Raw genomic sequence first — 19,341 nt, 5'->3', positions numbered from 1 at the left:
CTGTTCCCGTGTTCCTGGGTGAAAAATGGCAGGTCGTGATTCAAATCAGCAGTACACTGACTGACATCAAGATCCGCCCACACTGTATAGTTTTAGTGCATGCCCATACTGAACTCCTTCAATGATGTGGTATTTGGTGAGGTTTACACCAGAAATGGTCAGGAGCATGCAGTTGCCATTTTTCTCCTAAACTGGTCCCTGTAGAGCCAAAGCTACCAGTGCTGTGGAGTCATATTTTGTGGTCCTTATGTTCTATGTCATTTACTTTTTTAGTTTTATTAATCAATACACCATCAAAATAAATTAGAAGTCCAAGGAAATGAACAGAGTAAGTTTAATCTATAAACAGCTTTTTATTTTGTTCCTTTTCTCTTATTATACAGTACAGCTTTTAACAAAATCCCAAATCATTGTATATTGAAAGATTTTTGTTTTAAAACATTCATATTTTTGATTTTTTCTTCAAATTTGTGAAACGCTACATTATAAAAATAAGTGATACATTTAAAACAAACCAAAGCAAAACTACCACCATTTTCTTCCCCTTTGTTCTGAATATAAACATTACTTTAACAACTTATAAAAATTATATACATTACTAGATATCCCTGTATTTACATACCAATGTTCCTTAGGGAGCTTGATAGAAAACTAACGTATAATTAAAAACATTATGAGCCACAAGTTTAGTGTAAACTTTCCATCCAATAGTACAGAACCCCACACTGAATCTTCCACCAAAGTTAATTGTGCTGCATGCTTCCTGCGTAACATTTGAATTAACATGGATTTAGTTGGCTGATTATATTATTCAATTAAGTGTCCCAAAATTCAACTTCTGCAATTTTTCAAGTGGTTTAGGGGATTTTTATTCCCTTATTCTCCTTCACAGTGTTAGACATTCTTATCCATGCTACCTCCTTAATTGACAGTGAGGATGGTCCAACGCGCGAACCAACAATTATTGCTGTCAATGTTGTTAACTGCTTCACTTGCCTTATTTACTGAATCACTCTCTCCCCGTGGTGACTCATTCAAATTGGTAAAATTCTCCCCAGAGGTTTTGTGAATGTCATTGTTGGTTGGGACTACTCTTTTTCCTTTTCCAATTCAAACATCCACAGCCTCCATGTGAGAATTTAACAGGTAATATGAAACAAATGTGGGTAAACGGAGTTAAGATACTTTTAGATCAGCCGTGATCTAACTGGATGGTGGAACAGGTCAAATGAGGTGAATATAGCCTACTCCTGTTCCCATGTAAAAGGCCAGGGTGAATTTTCAGTGTAAAAGGGTTTTACCCCAAATTATGGGCTGCATTGGGGAATATTGGGAGTGGGGGAGTGAGTGAAAACTGGTCTGTCAGTCCAACCCTGAAATTTGTGTGGCAAAGTTCCTAAATGCTTCAGCATGATAGCTGCCAAGTGTCCCCAAATTGAATCTAATTAACCTAGTTCCTGGGAAGCCTCAGTTTAACTCTTTGCACTTTCAGATAGACTTTGAGGACTGCAAGTACGCTTATAGCCTTACACAATTGAAATGATTATAGGTGTGTCCCTTCATGCACTGTGATAAGAGCACATCATTAGTTCATTTTTCAATTTACTGACCTATTGCCATTCAGTATCTTTTCAAATTGTTTGCATGTACAGATAATACCAATTTGTGATTCCTTCTATTAAAATTTTGCAAAGCTTTCTCTAAATGAAGTGCTGAGATATATGAGGATATATGTTCAAAAGAATATCAGCAATATATGTGAGAATATCTATTATCACTGTTTTAAGTAATGCTGAGATTGTATGAGGGACATACATTTAACTTTGTTGGTTACTAAATTTCTTAACCAGGATGATGATCAGTTCAGTCTCTTGATAAAAATTCAGACAGCAGTGCTTATGGAAACTAGCTGGATTAGGGTATAAAAATAGTGGAGAAATGTATTAAAAAACAATGCTTGAATCAATCTTAAACCAAATCAGGCCATCAAAATTATTTAAAATAGGTAACCTTAAGAATAGCCAGCAGTAAATAGCTGGATACATGAGGCTTGTGTTCACTAGTCACAATAGTTTGAGTAGCCAATGACCGTTAGTAGTTATAGCATGTTTTCCACCATGCATTATATCCAGCATTTTCTAAAAATATTCTTCCTCACAATGTTCAATACCCGAAACTAGTACTTAAGGCAAATTGTCTACATTCAAATGCCTCTCGTCGATGCAATCAATATTTAGCAGTTAATATACACCGAGATAATTAGATGAGTAACAGTATACTTTAAACAAGAGTTCTTGGCACAAAATAGAGGTAATAGTCAGTTTGTTTTAATTAAGGGTTAAATTGCAAATTAAGACATTTTTCTCAATTTTTAGCATAATTACTCACAACAGTTGATCATTGTAGGAGAACATTTACTTTTGTTTCTTAAAAAAATAATTGTGGAAATAAGGGCTTTAGGATGTACTAAAATGCCTGGATGATGTATACTGCTGTTCAGATACCTTGACTGAATGCACATTTGGAGCGAGAAGCATTCCTGAATCAGTTTGTGTTGCAGTTGTTGTAGGTTTTACCATGTTAGGTATTATTAGTGCTACAGCCTAACACGGAGTGCTTTTCTTTAGAGTTTGTGAATGGTATTTGATTCTACCTATCTTCCCATGCAGCCTTAAAACATTGTTTTTCCAACATGAACTAAGAAATGACTGTGAAATATGTTACCGTAAGAATGTTCAATGCATACGTACTAAGTCCGTTAACCCACAAGGGTAAATTCAGCAATCCTGTGCTTCTAGTGATGAGATTGTAGGCCACAGATATGGTTACAATTCTGTAGTACTGATTCTTCAAATTGTGCTCTCATCAATTAAGGCTTATCTTAGAGGTAGGGCAGAATGGTTCACTAAACTCCTTAACGTGTTTATGTTATATTCCTCTCTCACCAGGTGATAACTTATTTAAAATGAACAAGTTAATATTCTGTTAATTAATATAGAGAGGAATAAGATCAGAATGTGGTAATTGTTTATACAGCTTTCAGTCATTTCTAAGCTATAATGTAGCACAGGTGCTGTCTTGTCCTTTAACTATATAACCATTTAAGCATGGCTGTCAGCTAATTAAATTCCAAGATTATTATGAATATCAATTAATTGCTGATCAGTAATTTGTTTCCTTAACATTATACTGGTTTCTAAAACAATCTTTCAGGCATAGGATAGCAGGCCTTTCTCCAGAAATAAAAAAATAAATAACACAAATTCTATCTTTTTTTGTGAATTAAACACTTTGCATAATTGGTTTCCAGTTAACCAACTGTTTCTCCCAGTAGTATATCCTTTCAAAAATATGAAGCTATTTATCTCATGTGTGTGTGTATGTGTGTGTATGTGTGTATAATGGCAGTACTTTGTTCATCTGTACACTTTAGAAATCAGCCACACTTGTTGTCTGGGTGACAGGTATTGGCTTAGTTTTGGTGTCTCTTCATGTGGAGAGCCAAATGATCTGAACGTGAAAAGCAGCGACCGCAGGCAACACACTTGAAGGGTTTTGCTCCTGTGTGCTTTCTGTAGTGTCTTGTGAGTTCATCGGAACGGGCGAAACGCCAATCACAAGCATCCCATGTACATTTGTATGGTTTCTCACCTGGAATTGAAACAGATGGATGTCAATAAAGTGGCTCCTTTACAGCCCAAGGGCACTTTAAAATACTCATAATCTGAAGAAGAGAACCAAATACCTGAATTTTAAAGATTACTAAGTAAATTTCCATGATATTTGCACTTAACACAGTGGATGAGAGCTATTTCTAGTCATCTAAATGTAGACAAAAGCTGAAAATCTACCTGCAGACCCTGCTGATTGGCCCAAATTATTTTGAGGGCTGGGGCTAATTTCAACATATTTTAACATTTAACGATGAACTGTGAGCACTGTTTACGCTCTTCCTGGCTCCACACATTTAAAATTTTTTTTTGGCTTGCCTTTAATGACCGCTGGTTAAGTTACTCATTGCTTAATGCCAGTGGGTGAAACGTACATGGCCCACTGGTACTTCAAAATTGTCTCAAGGCCCTATTGTATCATAGGACCCTGATTACTACGTTAGAAATTAGGCTCCTGTCTGAAAGATGGCTGCCTAAATAGCCGATGAAGAGGCCCTCAGGAAAATGGCAAAGGGAAGGCATGGGGCAGTAAATACATGTCTGCAATTTTTCATGTCACTTCCATTGAGCAGAGGGAGTTAAAATTGACCCCATATTTATATAATAAAAACAGTTCGTTTTCTCTTTTAAAATTTAAAAAAAAATAGAAGCCTAGATTTTATAATTTGGTCCACTTTAGAACCAAATGGCTAACACCACTCCTCAAAGATCAGCATTGTAACATGCCACATGGGGGTGGAGTCAATGATCAGATCACTATTACTATCAACGGATGTGCCATTCTTTTGTTACACAGGAGCTGCAGTGCCCTTGAAGTAGATGGTACAGTTTATATCCAGCTCTCATCTGGCTCAGACCGACTGAAAACATGGGGCTGACAGAAGATATCAATGGTAACACAATGTGGGCAATAGCAAATTCGCATCCTGTTTTACTGCCTGCGTGAGTTTTGCATAGGTTATAAAATGGATTGCTGATTCATCATCAACCATTTTGTATTATCGATGAAGATCAATTTCAGCCTCATAGCCTCCCTCAGTCCTTGTCATGAAGGTATATCAGTGTTCTCTGATGCAGTACTATGGCGCACCATACTGATATGAATTGCTTTCAACATTATGGTAAATCAGGTAGTGATCTATTTAGTGGTGCCATTGTATCTGCTGTTCCAGCTTCCTTTCTGAAGCAGGCCTCCACATATATTAATCATCTTGCAACCTCTATCTACAGATGTGGATATAACAGTCCTGCAGCTGATCATAATATCTGGTTTCATGCACCCTGATCTCCCTGGAAAACCTGCAATGGTGTTCTCACTCCTCTTCTCCATGCCTGGAAACAATGCCGTGGAGAAAAGTGCGGTGAGTACTGCTGCCAGAAAGCCATGTTATGGCATGATAACTGATGGCCAGTAGCTCTAAATCTAAGTTAGAATATGAACCTATTCCAGTGACAATATTGACTGCAATATATTGCTCTGGAGGTGTATCAGTGGGGTTGGATCTACTGGAGCTCTCCAGAGTGAGTATGATGACGGAGGGGGGTTGGGGATGTGGGGGTGCATGAGAATCGGGCGGGAGTACCCACATTAGATTCCTGATGCTGGGGAAAACTGTCCCTAATTAAGTTGGGGGCGGAAAGGTCCTGGTGCAGGAATCCAGCCCACTAGCCATAGGAAGGCAGTTAGACAAATTAATGAGCCACTTAAAGCCAATGATCCCTGAGCCCCCTGGAATTTAGTGGTGGCTCAGGGATTAAGTGGGATTTGCACGGCTCTCTGGTAGGCTGCCCAGCAAAACCCTATTGGGTTTGCCAGAGACCTTGTGTGGGGTGGGATAACACATTCAATGCCTGATCTAGGGACCTGGCATTGCAAAAGCCACAACCTTCTCCTTCCCTCCCACCTCCCTGCTTCTCCCTCTCCAGTGAACCCCTATCCATGACCCCCAACCTGCTCTCACTCAACTGTGTTGCTCCTGGACTGGGCCTTGGTGTATTACTGGCAGCGGCTATTGCTCCCTGTGGCACTACCAGCAACGGAGAGCTGCCGGTCCTCTGGATTTCCCACCTCATTGCAGGTTTAATCACTTGGAAGGCCTGACATTGGCCAGTTAAGTACCTGGCGTGCACTAAATTGTGTTGGACCTCCACCTTGGAAGTGAAGAGTTCCTGCCAATTCTCCAACCATTGGAAGGATCCCGCATCACTGGAACGAAATCCAGCCCAGTATTTCATTATCATTCTTCTTCAACAGGAGAAACAAATCATTGACATTAACTCTTAAAGGCTGGAAAGGACAAGGTACTATTTGAATCTCGCCAGCTAGTGCTGGCAGCCTTTCTGACATGTACAGCTTAGCCTGATCCTATTTTTCTCCAACATCTACGAGTATGCCCTGCTGGTAGGGGTTATTATGTAGTGATCAGACATGACATTCCTAGCCACTTTTTCCCTTTCCCCAACTAAAGGATGTTGCAAACAACTGTTGAGCCTCTAATACTGCCTGGGCTGAGATCAACTAATTTAGCAAAAATCACGAAAGTGTAATCTAGTTTTCACAAAGAACAAATATAGTTCTTCAAGGCCACTGGGGTTACTTGAAAAATACTTTGGATGTAACTTGGGGGAAGGATTTGCATTCAAGTTTTGTTTGTCCTATGTACAAAATACAGTCTAACTATCCCATTGCTTGAGTTGACAGGCATAATTCATGCAGGTTTAAACATAATCAAATTTCACCAGTGTATCATGGCCTAATGCCAGTCCACTGACATTGAATGAGTGTGTATGAAACTGTATGTCCAGAGCTAGTTTACATTTCTGATAATACAACAATGCTTGCTCAGTGTTGCCAGATATGCTTCCTGACAGGAAAATTATAACAAAGTGCATATAATTATGTGGATGAAAATAATAGGGCTTTTGAGATTCCATGTACTGATAAGACTGTAATGTATACACAGTTGTATTCTACACTGGAACAGGAGATAGAGCTGGGTTAACAAATTAAGTGATAGCTGGGTAATTTAGTTCACTGACTGTCCTTTGGGGTGAAACAGAAAATCATTGGAGTAGAAAGAAAGAGATTGGATTCATCAGTGACCTACTGGGTAAAAGCAGACTGTCGTACAGACTAGAAAGTTGTTAGTTCAAATCTCAGCCTATGTAGGTGCCCATGGAACCATACCTCACTAAGTGTCACTAGGTGTCAGCTGTGTAGCACTCTTGCCCGTGTCAGAAGGCTGTAGGTTCAAGTCCCAACACAAAATCTAGGCTGACACTCCACTGCTGCACTATTGGAGGTGTCATCTTTCAATTTAGACATTAAACCGAGGCTATGTTTATCCTCTCAGAGGAATGTGAAAGATCTCATGGCACAGTTTCAAAGAAATGCAGAGGAATTTTCCCTGGTGTCCTGGTTAATATATATCTCTCAATCAACACCATTAAAACAAATTCTGGTCATTATTGCATTGCTATTTGTAGGATCTAGTTGTGTGCGAATTGGATATTGTGTTTCCCACAATACAACAGGGATTAGAAAATCAGAGGTACTTCATTGTCTGTAAAGCAGTTTGAGACATTCAGATTGTGAAAGGCGCTGTACAAATGAATGTCTTTCTTATTTGTGTTAATGCTTACAACTAAAGAGAAATTAAGTAACTTCCTAGGACACCATGACTACAACAAAGCCTTAGAATCATAGAGCGGTTACAGCACAGAGAGAAGTCTTTCACCCATTGTGTCTGTGCCGAATTTCTGCAAGAGCAACTCAGCTTGTCCCGTTCCTCCGCCCTTTTCCCAGAGCCCTGCAAATTTTCTCAGTTTAGCTGATGACCCAATTCTCTTTAGAAAGCCATGATTAAATCTGTTTCTACCACACTCTCAGCCAGTGCAATCCAGATCCTAGCCAGTTGCCACGTGAAAATGTTTTTCCTCATGTCACTGTTAGTTCTTTTGCCAATCATCATAAATTGGTGTCCTCTGGTTCTCAACCCTTCCATGAGTGGAAACAGTTTCTTTCTGGCCCTCATAATTTTAAGCACCTTTATCAAATCTCATCTGAACTTCTGTAAGGAAAACAAATCCAGCTTAACCAATCTATCCATGTAACTGAAGTTCCTGATCCCTGGAACCATTCTCATAAATCTTCTCTGCACCCTCTCTAAAGGCTTCATTCACATACTTCCTAAAGTGTGATGCCCAGAAGTGGACACATTTTTCCAGTTGAGGCTGAATCAATGTTTTATAAAGGTTCATATAACTTTCTTGCTTTTGTACTCTATGCCCTGGTGCTGTATGCCTTTTTAACCACCTGCTTTACCTGTCTGGCTACCTTCAAAGATTTGTACACAAAAGCCCCAGGTCTCTCTGCTCCTGTACGCCTTTATAATTGTGCTCTTTATTTTAAATTACCTCTCCTCATTCTTCCTGCCAAAATGTTTCACTTTACACTTCTCTACACTAAATTTCATCTTCCATGTGTCCACACATTCCACCAGCCTCACCAAGGCTTCTTGGAGTATATCCTATCTTTCTCATAGTTCACTACACTTCTAACTTCAATGTCATCTGCAAATTTTGAAATTATGCTCTGTATACCCAAGTCTAGGTCATTAAGACATATCAAGAAAAGGTATGGCCCTAGTACCATCTTCTGAGTTACCCCACTGTATATAATTCACCAGTTCAAAACACAACCGTTCAGCATTACTCAGCCAGCTGTGTATCCAAGCTGTCACTGTCCCTATTACTATGCTGGCAAGTAATAACATGTCACTTTATCAAGCACATTTTGAAGTCCATATGTACCATTTCAACTATATTAACCTCATCAACCCTCTTTGTTACCTCATCAAGAAGCTCAATCAAGTTAGTTAAGCTTGATTTGCCTTTAAAAATTCATGCTAGCTTTCCTCAATTGTCCTGGATAATTGTTTCTAAAGACTTTCTGACCACCAGGGTTAAACTGGCCTATAGTTGCTGGGTTTATCCTTACATTCTTTTTGAAGGGTGCAACATTTGTAATTCTCCTGACACCATCCTGTATCGAAAGATAATTAAAAGATTATGGCCTGTGCCTCTGCAATTTCCACCCTTCCTTCCGTATTCTCGGATGCATCCCATCTGATCCTTGGGACTAATCAACTTTAAGTACATCCAGCCTATCTAATATCTCCTCTTAATCCATTTTTTGGCCCATCCAGTGTCTCAATTACCTCTTCTCTCTTCTCTCGTTGACAGATCTTCTTCCTTAGAATAGATGGATGTAAAGTACTCATTTAGTATCTCAGCCATGCCCTCTGCCTTCATGCATAAATCCCCTTTTTGGTCCCTATTCAGCCCCACCCCTCCATTACCATAGTTTTATTATTTATATGCCGATAGAAGACTTTTGTATTCCTTTATATGCTACCTCCCAATCTCTTCTCATACTCTATTTACCTTTCATTTTTTTTCCCCCTTATCAACATGATGTCTGTCATACACTCCTTTTTCTGCTTCATCTTACTCTCTACCTCTTTCATCATCTTGAGTGCTCTGGCTTTAGTTTCTGTACCCTTTCCTCCTTGTGGGTATGTACCTTGGCTATACCTGAACCATCTCCTCTTTAAAGGCACTTGTTACGTTATAATTTTGTCTGCCAATCTTTTATTCCAATGTGCCTGGTCAAACAAGGAAGGAGGCATTGCTGGATCTAGTTCTTGGGAATGAGATGGGTCAAGTGGATCAGGTGTCAGTAGAGAAATATTTTGGGAACAATGATGATAGTATTATAAGATTATATAAGATTTACCTGGGACAGATCCATTCTCACTCCACTGAAATTTACCCCCTTGCAATTAAATATTTTCACTCTTGATTTCTCCTTTTTCTTTTCCATGGCTAATCTTTATTTTATTTTACTATCATCACTGTTCCCAAAATATTACTTTACTGACAGCTAATCCAATTGACCTATCTCATTCCTCAGAACTAGATCCAGCATTGCCTTCTTCCTATTTGTCCAGCAACATACTGATCAAGAAAATTCTCCTGTACACACTTCAGAAACTCTTTTCCTCCCAGTCTTTTACACTATTGCTAACCTAGCCTATCCTAGGGTAATTAAATTCTCCCATTATCACTACTTTATAGTTATTATACCTCTGTAATTTTCTTGCAAACTTGCTCCTCTATATCTTTCCTGCTGGTTGATGGCTTATAGAATACACCAGCAATTTACCTCTATTATTAATTAGATAAAAACATATTTTGTAGAGATTGATAATTACACAGAGGTGGTGGCCCTGTTATGGAAAATGTTTTTTAAGTACAACAGTGGGTACACTGTAAAAGGGACTGGAGGATATTCCATGCCAGTGGAACTGTTGTTAATTGTATATCAATTTGGTGTTAATTGTATTCAGGTAGTGGTTATCAATTGCGGACTCATATTTTGAAGCAAGTTAAAAGAGGGCTTTCTGTTCGAGGTACATAATGAGTAGAATTTTTGGGTCCGCGAGCAGGGGTGGGGCATGCTTGCTGACATGTAAAATGGTGCGCGGTGACATCGGGCAGGCGTCCCGTCATTTAGATTTTCACTTCGGCAGGTGCGCAGGCTGTGTGCCCGCCTAACTGTCAAAGGCCTATTAGGGCCTGTTAAAAACAAATTGAAATAATTAAATGAGCTGCTTATCCAACCTTAAGGTTGGCGGGCAGGTGAAGAGCTCAGGCGGCTTTCGCATTTTTCATGGAACTTCATCCACGGGCGGGATGAGGTTTCATGAAGTGTTTAAAAATTCAATAAAAATTTTTTAAAAATTGACATGCCCCAGCTCATGCGACACTGTCACATGAGGGGACATGTTTTAACTGTTTGTAATTTCTTTATTTAGATGTTTAAAACTGAAACAAATCTCCCTGAGGCACCTCTGTGAGGCTCTTTTGCCACTCCCATGCCCACAGGGAGTGCACAGCGCTTCTGGGCAAGCGTCACACTAGGCGAGCCTTAATCGGCCCGCCCATGTAAAATGGCGGCGCGGCCCTGATCGGGGGCGATGATCGGGTTTGCACCCATTCCTGCCCGTCCCCGCACAATCCTCCCGACGGGGGGAAATTTCTGCCCAATATGTCTCTCTATAAATAAAAGCTTATAAATGAATAGCGACTGGGCTACAGTATTCTATCTTTCGCTACCATGCTATCCAAGTTTTGACAACTGAAACCCACAAGAAATCAATGGTTTCATCGGGCAAAAAAAATATAGTTGTTGTAAACAACATGCTGTGGAAATAACTGCAAAGGGTTGGATTTGTGATTTGTCAGAAATGTAAGTTTTTGAGAAGTGAATTGCTACTTGTTATTGGTTTGTGACTTTTTTTTAATATCAAATCACAAATCTGTTAGGCACTTATGTTTATGTGCTAATTCATTTTATGGAAAGCAAATGTTTGTATCAATGGTAATATGGGGGAGCTTCATTATTATTTGAAATATCATTATACTAACATATGAAAAGAAGGGAGGGAAAAGGCTATTGGGCTCATCAATGTGTACACCCCAGCTGCTGGACAATGCAAACCTGCACAACACCCTCAGTCACAAATAATACCAACGCTTGAGGATGAGTTTGACATGGCCTGCAAATCAAAACTTCTGAGAATACCATTGGGTGGAATCGCCCCAGATTTGCACCAAGTGCAGAGGCGGGCCGGAAAAAGGACGTTTTATCCGCTGGCTGCAATGGGAGGTATTCACGTCGTATTGTCCCAATCCCATCTCTTTAATCATGCATTCCTGGTGACTGTTTTGCTGGTGGGCAACCTCTGATTCACCCCCCATGCTGTCACCTCGCCGCTTCCTCATGCCAAGTGCCAGATTTAATGTGTAGCCGTGCGCACAGCTCTCAGTGCTTCCAGCCCAGCACTGCTGCACAGAAGACTTGGCCCCGAAAGGCAAGAAAATTCAGCCCCTGATTCAGTGACGCATCCCTGGGATGCCTTCTGGACATCGCTGGACCGTCGCAATGTCCTCTACCCCCGCTCTGGCCGCAGGAAGCCCATCAGTGTCTACTCTGGCTTGGGAGACAGTGGCAGTGATGGTCAGCGACAATTTTGCACAGAAGAGGTTCGCCATCCAGTGCAGAAAGAGGATGAATGATCTCATCCGTACTGCCAGGGTAAAGCAACCATTTCATCACTCTAAACTCACACACTCACAAGGCCATCACACATTCACTGGCATCTCACACTGCCAGCTCAAGGGACATCACCACTCTCTCTCTCACACATACCCTCACATCTCCATCTGGACTCATCTCCTCTGGAGACTGCTTCCTCAGCCCTCACCCTCTTAAGGACACATGCACAGTTCAACATATGTCCTCATCCACACTTGGGTGCTCCTCTTCCGCAGTAATGCCCTATCCCTACAGCCTCTTCCCTTGCCTGATGCCACTTCTACCCCTTCCCCAAGCAAGCAGACATGCCTGGATGATCCAGTGTGGGGAGGATGATTCCGGCAAGCTGGAATTATAATTAAATGCAGATGTATTACAATGAAGCTCCCAACATGCAGCGGCGGGAAATGTGGCCCACCATTGACGGGCGGAGCAGACAATTGCAAACTGGTTTCATGACATCGTGAAACCGATTTTTGGCCTTTCTGCCATACTGTCCACTCACGTCCGCCATGATGTCTGACACCAGCGGGCACGGAAAATTCCATCCATTGTTATGCACTGTTTAAACAAAATATTAAAAAAGGTAGTCGAGAAAGAAAAGGATGGTAATATTAATCAGCATTCTTTGAGTTTTAAAATGAGTGACATTTTCTCATTAACTCATGCACTGCCACTTTGATGTATCACGCTCTCTCTCAGAAATCACATATATAAACCCTTGTATTTTCAGGTTGCAAAGGCTATTGATCTCCCTTCACATAATTAGATTTTTACCCATTCATCACTTTGTTTGCGCTTCCTACTAAGCACTGAGAGGTAGAAATTCCTGACAACAGAACAATAGCAAGAAAATCTATCTGGTCTCTCTGTCTCCTGGTTAGCAGACCAACACGTAAGGGTCAGATAATGAGTTCTTTTGGAATAGGTTCTGCCCAAGTCAACAAATACTTTGCAAATAGGGGAATATACCAGGGTGAATTGCTTTTTGCACCAAGGTGTGGTCCAAATATTAGCACATGTTTTCTGATAGTAGGAATAATAAAGCCAAGGGAAGGAAATTCAGAGGTACTTGGACCTCAAATATTTGCTTTTTTGTTGGCTAATTTGTTTTTATTAAATGCAATTATTTCCTTTATTAAATGATTATCATTTTTCAATAAATACCATGAAGTTTCAAACAAAAATAAACATCCTGTTTGATATTAGTAACTGCCGGGCAGAGTCCAAGTTCTTGGGTGAAACACAAGAGCGTAGTAACAATCGGCAGTACAGTGACTTGAAGTGAAATGATATTTTCAGCTACTTCAATGGCTCATTGAATAAATAGATTGCAGCACAAACACAAGCAAGGCTCCAGATTCACCACGAGTGTGTCCCAGGATAAGAAGGGATGGAGGAGGAGGGTTGGGATGCACCTGGCAGATTGCTAATAAGTGACTCCCTGCAGGCAAATGGGAATGATTAGATCAAGTTTTGCTTCAAAGGCCCCCATGATGTTCATGTTCTTGCCAAATTCTGACAGCCCATGTATGAGTTCTGCCTGCTATCATCAATTTGTAGGTTTGGCTGCACTGGTGAGCAGATTACAAGGAAATTCCAAAGTAATAGCTGTTTGCACTTTGGAGGGTAGCAGTAGCTATTTTATATAAAATGCACAGCACAGAAATGGACCATTTGATCCAACTGGCCCTTGCTGGTGCTTATGCTCCACACTATCCTTTGCCCACACCTCTTCATCTTTTAAGTAAGTGTTTGCAACTTCTTTCTATTTTAATCAGTTTCCTTTTAAAATTGCTTCTCCCCACAACTCACTGCATCTTTTCTAATGTTATGAACCTTCCCAACTGTCCCACAGCACCCTCGAATGGAAGATGAATCTCATGGGCACTGCTCCTAATCATCTGGAAGAAGAGTAAAGCTTTGTGCCTGTGGTTTGCACCTTCATGCTTTCTTCCCTGCTATTCTGACCCACAGTCCCACCAGGACTTTCTAACTCTCCCTATCCTCTGGGTTTATATATACACAGACTGTAGCACACTATCTTGTTTTGTTCAACATGTAATGAAGTTATAGCCATGGAGATATTTACCATTACATCCTCTGGTCTGTGTTGCACTCAAAGCTGAGAACATATTTTCATCTGTAGCATTCTTGTAGCAGTTTGTTTTAATATTGACAACATTTACACTTATTCCTGCTTTATTTTAAACACATCAATTAGGTCACCCTTCAAACTTCAAAGCTCAAGGAAATATAAGTCACATTTATGCAACCTGGTCCATAACTTAATTCTTTAAGCCCAAATTGATGAGACCTGATCAATACTCTGTACAAATTAAGTTCCCCTTGCTCCCCCGGGGCTCACTCTTCCTCAGCAGAATTATTTACGTAATGTCTTTAAAAAATGCTCAGTTTATTTCAATGTAAGCAACTTACTGAGAAGCTACAGGGTGCTACCAGATGCTTGAGAAGCTAAACCACATGCATTGAATCAGAATTATTTCCATGCTAGAAATAACTGTCTTTTGGATAGAGCTCAAGGTAACATTAGGGTTTTCTATACTCTTGCTTGGATGTCTGGAAGTATCCAGCAATAGTAGATGAGTGCCCCCTCCACTCCAAAACAATGTTGCTAGCAATTTAGTAGGTAGAATTTTGCGCCTGTGTACATCCTTTGTCTGCTCATGGGAGACCTCCCAGTTCTCTAAATTTCTCGTATGACAACTGCTAGTGCTACACTGCAGCAAGTAAAGACAAAATTACTGGAGGCACAATCATTATAAGGTAAACGCGTAACTTTTACAAACTGTGGGAAAGCTGTGTGTTATCAGATATCATATGATTAGTTGTCGCATGACCAAATGCCTTATGACTAAATGTCACATATCAAGCATGATTCATCCAACCAGAGTTGGCAACCCTATCACTTAGCAAGCCACCACAACAGTTAATGGAACTGATATTCTCACAATTTAGTAACATTGGAGCGGTCTCCCATCTATTTGTCTACTTTTCCAGCTTCAGATGGCTGTGTGGATCTCGAGGGGCTTCTGGCAGGGATTCCAAAACTGGAAAAAATTGTTCAAAACACTAATTTTAAAAAAGATGAGAACAGTGCCTTCCTGTGCTCTGGGCTCTTGCAAGAAGGAGCTAAGTAATTAAAAACCTTCCCTGAAGAAATCCTAAACCTTGAATCTCTTAAGTAGGTCTCCAGCAAAACAAAATCCTTGCTCCATGGCTGGTTCTACTTCATAGTTATGCAGTATTTCAAAAAAACCCAGAGCAGAATTCTCTCAATAAGTTAGCACTAAGCTAAAGATTCAAACCAAATATTTTATTTGGTCAAATTCAATATGGCTAAGAAGTAAAACTCTGAGCCCTTTAAACATACTTTGTTAATATGAACTCTTAACTGGCTGGTATATATCATGGTATATACTTTTAAATATCAGTTTGATTTGCAAGTGTGTGAGTAGCTCAAGGTTACTGTCAGAACTAACCAAATGGAATACTTTCATACTGTTACATCATTTATTGCTCTGCTCATTGCCCGCTGTGTTGTTTATTAGTTCATCTGCTTGAATGTGTGACGTACAATTAATTTTTATAGAACTTATAATGCACAAAATTTTGGCTTATTTAATTTAAATATTGTATATTTATGAAATCTTACAATGTTTCACATAAGACTAAGCAAAAAAGCTCTTGGACAAATATCAATTTACAATAAAAATGAAGGAACAAATGCTTGCATTGATGTAACACCCAATCAGATTGAAACTTTCAATGTATTTCACATTAAATAGATGACTTGTGCACTTACTATATTTAGTCAAAAGAATATTCCATAAACAGCTATGGATTGATCTGTTTTTGGCAATGCTGGTTAAGGGCAGAATGTTTTCAACAGGAAACCAGAAGAACATGTTACTTATCTCTGAATGATGTCATGTGATCTTTACTATCCATCTGCATAGCCAAGGAGATGTAACATGATAACTGTCCATCAGACGTGTAATTTCAAAATATTCTTATACCAAAATTAATAATTTAGTTCCTCTTGTAATCAATGTATCCTCCAATTTTGTTTTGCAGTGCAAGGGTCTTTTATTTCATTTTTTGCATGGCTGTGCACAGGTGGTAACTTAAAGGGGTTGACTTGTGTGTGCAGGTTGCTGCACGGCTACACAACCGGAGGGAACGTTGCTTGCAATACTGATTTCTAACTAATCTGTCATGTGAGTGTGATCCAAGGTAAAGGGTAAGTCCAATTGTTCCTTCCTCCCATGAATACAAATTCTGTGATAGAGTGCATTATGTGCCAATGCTTTATGTAAACGTGCTGCCAATTGTTTGCAAAGTCACTGCTGTAGCCTATCCTGGGCTTCCCTGAAACCTATTCAGTATGTGCTGTTAATCACACAGAGCAGGAAGGTGCAATACAAAAACAGAATTACCTGGAAAAACTCAGCAGGTCTGGCAGCATCGGCAGAGAAGAAAAGAGTTGACGTTTCGAGTCCTCAAGACCCTTCAACAGTTCTGTTGAAATGTCAATTCTTTTCTTCTGCGCCGATGCTGCCAGACCTGCTGAGTTTTTCCAGGTAATTCTGTTTTTGTTTTGGATTTCCAGCATCTGCAGTTTTTTGTTTATATATATATATATATATATATATAGGAAGGTGCAATGTTTAATCCCTGGTATATACTGAGTTGGTTTATTTCCACTGTTTTGCTGGTGGTACATTCCCAGATAGGTTATTTTTGTTATTTGCCGTTTTCCAGTGGTTTCCTATTGGAAAATGCATGTGCAGATAATAAGAAAATGTGAAGCTATGATATCATAATTGTTGGATAGACTATCAATATTCATAAAAAAAGAAATAGGAGCAAGGAGCAGGTCGCTTGAACTTGCTCCACATTCAATAAGATCATGGCTGATCTGATTTGTGGCCTTAACCTCACTTTCCTGCCTACCCCCCCATAGCCCTTAACTCCCTTGTAGATCAAGATCAGCCTTAAATATATTCAATGGTCCAGCCTCCAGCTGCTCCCTGGGGTAGAGAATTCCAAAGATTAACAACCCTCTGGGAGAAGAAATGCCTCCATATCTCCATCTTAAATGGAAGACCCCTTATTTTGAAACTGTGCCCCCTACCTTTAGATTCTCCCATGAAGGAAAACATTCTGTCAGCAACTACTGTGTCAAACCCCCTCAGAAGCTTATATGTTTCAATAAGATCACCACTTCACTGACCATGCTGCCAAATTACTGTCCATGATATATTCGAGGGCTACTGAATCTATGGAACTGTCATCCAGCAACACCCTTTGAGAGAGAAAGGTAATTAGAGAGAAACTAATTCATATGTTGGTAGGTATTGAAACAACTCCCAGCAACAGATCTGCCATGAGTGATGTCCAATGGAAGTTAACATGAACTACCCTTCAAATTATACTTGAATTTTTTCTGTAAAACAGAAATTGTTGCTGAAATCAAATTAGTCTTTAATAATTGAACAATATGCTATCAAAGCATGACTAAGGCAGCTATTAAGCTAGCAAAGATAAGCTTTTCACAAGATACAAGTGCTGTACACTGGTTTGTGTGGGTCACCATTTCCCAACACTTAAACGTTATCAGTGAAAAGCAAACAGAACTAGATAAGTAGGAACTGAATGGGGGAAAAATAAACTTGTTTTTCTCTGTTTGTCAGGCTCACAATCAATTTGCACAGCTTTTCAGACTAATATAAGTGCTAGATATGGGCACTTCAAAGCAATTCTCAATTTTCAAGCACAGGTGAAGATTAACATTTTGATTTCAGCAATGCATGTGTCTGATCACTTAACATACATCAAGCAGCCCACAATCTTTACAACAGCTTCTCATGAAGTGGAAGCTCTGAATAGCATTTTATCCTCTGTTTACTAATAGGAAACCACACTAAAAACAGGTGGTTTCCAAAAGCCCTCGGCTGCTGGTGCTGTGGAATCCACCCCGTATTTGTTAAGTGAACTGTGCAATTGGTTGAAAGTCATAGTGCATGACTTTCACTTTCTTCCTCTTAAAGCTTACTCAATGGCTGTGAATATTACATCTCTAGTTTGTATGGCTGGGCTTAGTGCTCTGCACTGTGTGTCAAGAGAAAACGGTATCTAGCTTTGCCAAAGGCAGTATTTCCCTTTGTCATTGGTAGTGCAGGGACTTCCAAAGCTGCCTACAAAAACAACCATTTTGTGTAGGGGGAGCCATCTTCAAAAGCATTTGTGCGACTTCATTTACCTCATGGCACTAGCACTGATGTGAGAACTACAAGGTACAGTAAGTTATGTGAAGCTGCCTTTATTTTATCAAATAATCACTTAACTATTCCATAAATTGGTCAGAAAGTCCCTGCAATCTGATTTATATGCATGCCACTTACACATGTCAAAAGGTATCATATAACAGAGAACAAGAGCTGAGCAGTCATGGCCAGCATTCTTCCATCTATGAAAGATGATGGACATGCAGGAAACAAATCTAGTTCATATGGTGCACTTTTTCTGATGGCTGAAGAGGCCAATCCTTGAGTCACAGGTTCTGCCACAAATGCCATACATGAAGCCACCAAGTGTTGTTGTTTTTGATGCTGGTGACTCTTTCTAAGTTGCTGTGGCCACAGGTCATTGTGCTGGTGCACACCAGACCACAGGAGGTGTCACATTTTCTTCTATCCTCAGCTTTTGACTCCCAGGTGTCATAATCAATGTTTAGGGCCTTCAAGTCACGCTCGCAAGCATCCTTGAAGCAGGGCTTTGGGCATCCTACTGGTTCTCTGGCTCTGGCTTCCTTGCCACACAGAAAGTCCTTGGGTGTGCATCCTTCTTCCATCCCACAGATGAGCTGCAGCCAACGAAGCTGTCTGTTTGACGAATGCTAACAAACTTGGGAGCTCTGCCTTTGAGAGGACATGAAGATTATGCTTTAGCATCATAGGAGAGGCCTTTGCTAGAGTCGTACTTGAAAGGCTTCACCTACTTAGCAGATAGCTAAGCAGTCATATCAGTCAAATATAAATGTATTTAAAATATGGTTTAAATATATATCTGAGCTGGTGAATGTTTCATTATGTGGTCGGCGTCTAGACGGAGGTTTTGGTGGGGATTGTCTATTCTCCCAAAGAATGCTGCTCGGGCCTGTAGTTTCACAAAATCATTACTCTTTACTTACAGCAAGTATTTACACATTTGGATCTCTACTCAAGGTTCGAGCTTTTCCTTCTTCTAGATCTCTCTTACTTCTCAGTCGTGTGGTGTGACATCATGTGTGCTTCTGATGTTAAATCTTTGCTCTACAGTGAAAGTCCTCCCAAAATCAAGTTTGATCTAATGCCCAGAAACTTAAAGATTATTTGGGTGCTCCTAGTTACAGTAGTCATTTAAATTGTAAATTATGAAAAAAATTAAGATTTGCACGATCATAATTGAAAGATTTAAATGGTAATTTTTCACCAAGGTCTTTTT

The 19,341-nt window shown here is 39.9% G+C and overlaps 1 protein-coding gene across 1 annotated transcript in view; it reads right to left on the bottom strand.

The window, feature by feature from the left end:
* Positions 1–333: 333 nt before the first annotated feature.
* Positions 334–19,341, bottom strand: part of klf5l (Kruppel-like factor 5 like) — an 81,469-nt gene continuing 62,461 nt past the window's right edge. The window contains exon 5 of the mRNA XM_041196048.1: positions 334–3,651. Coding sequence (XP_041051982.1) covers positions 3,473–3,651 — 179 coding nt within the window. The 3' untranslated portion in view covers positions 334–3,472. The remainder of the gene's footprint in view (positions 3,652–19,341) is intronic.

Source organism: Carcharodon carcharias, chromosome 9 (genome assembly GCF_017639515.1).
Source record: "Carcharodon carcharias isolate sCarCar2 chromosome 9, sCarCar2.pri, whole genome shotgun sequence".
Taxonomy (NCBI): Eukaryota; Metazoa; Chordata; class Chondrichthyes; order Lamniformes; family Lamnidae; genus Carcharodon; species Carcharodon carcharias.
Note: the sequence above shows the minus strand (reverse complement) of the source record. Positions and strands in the feature narration are given on the sequence as shown.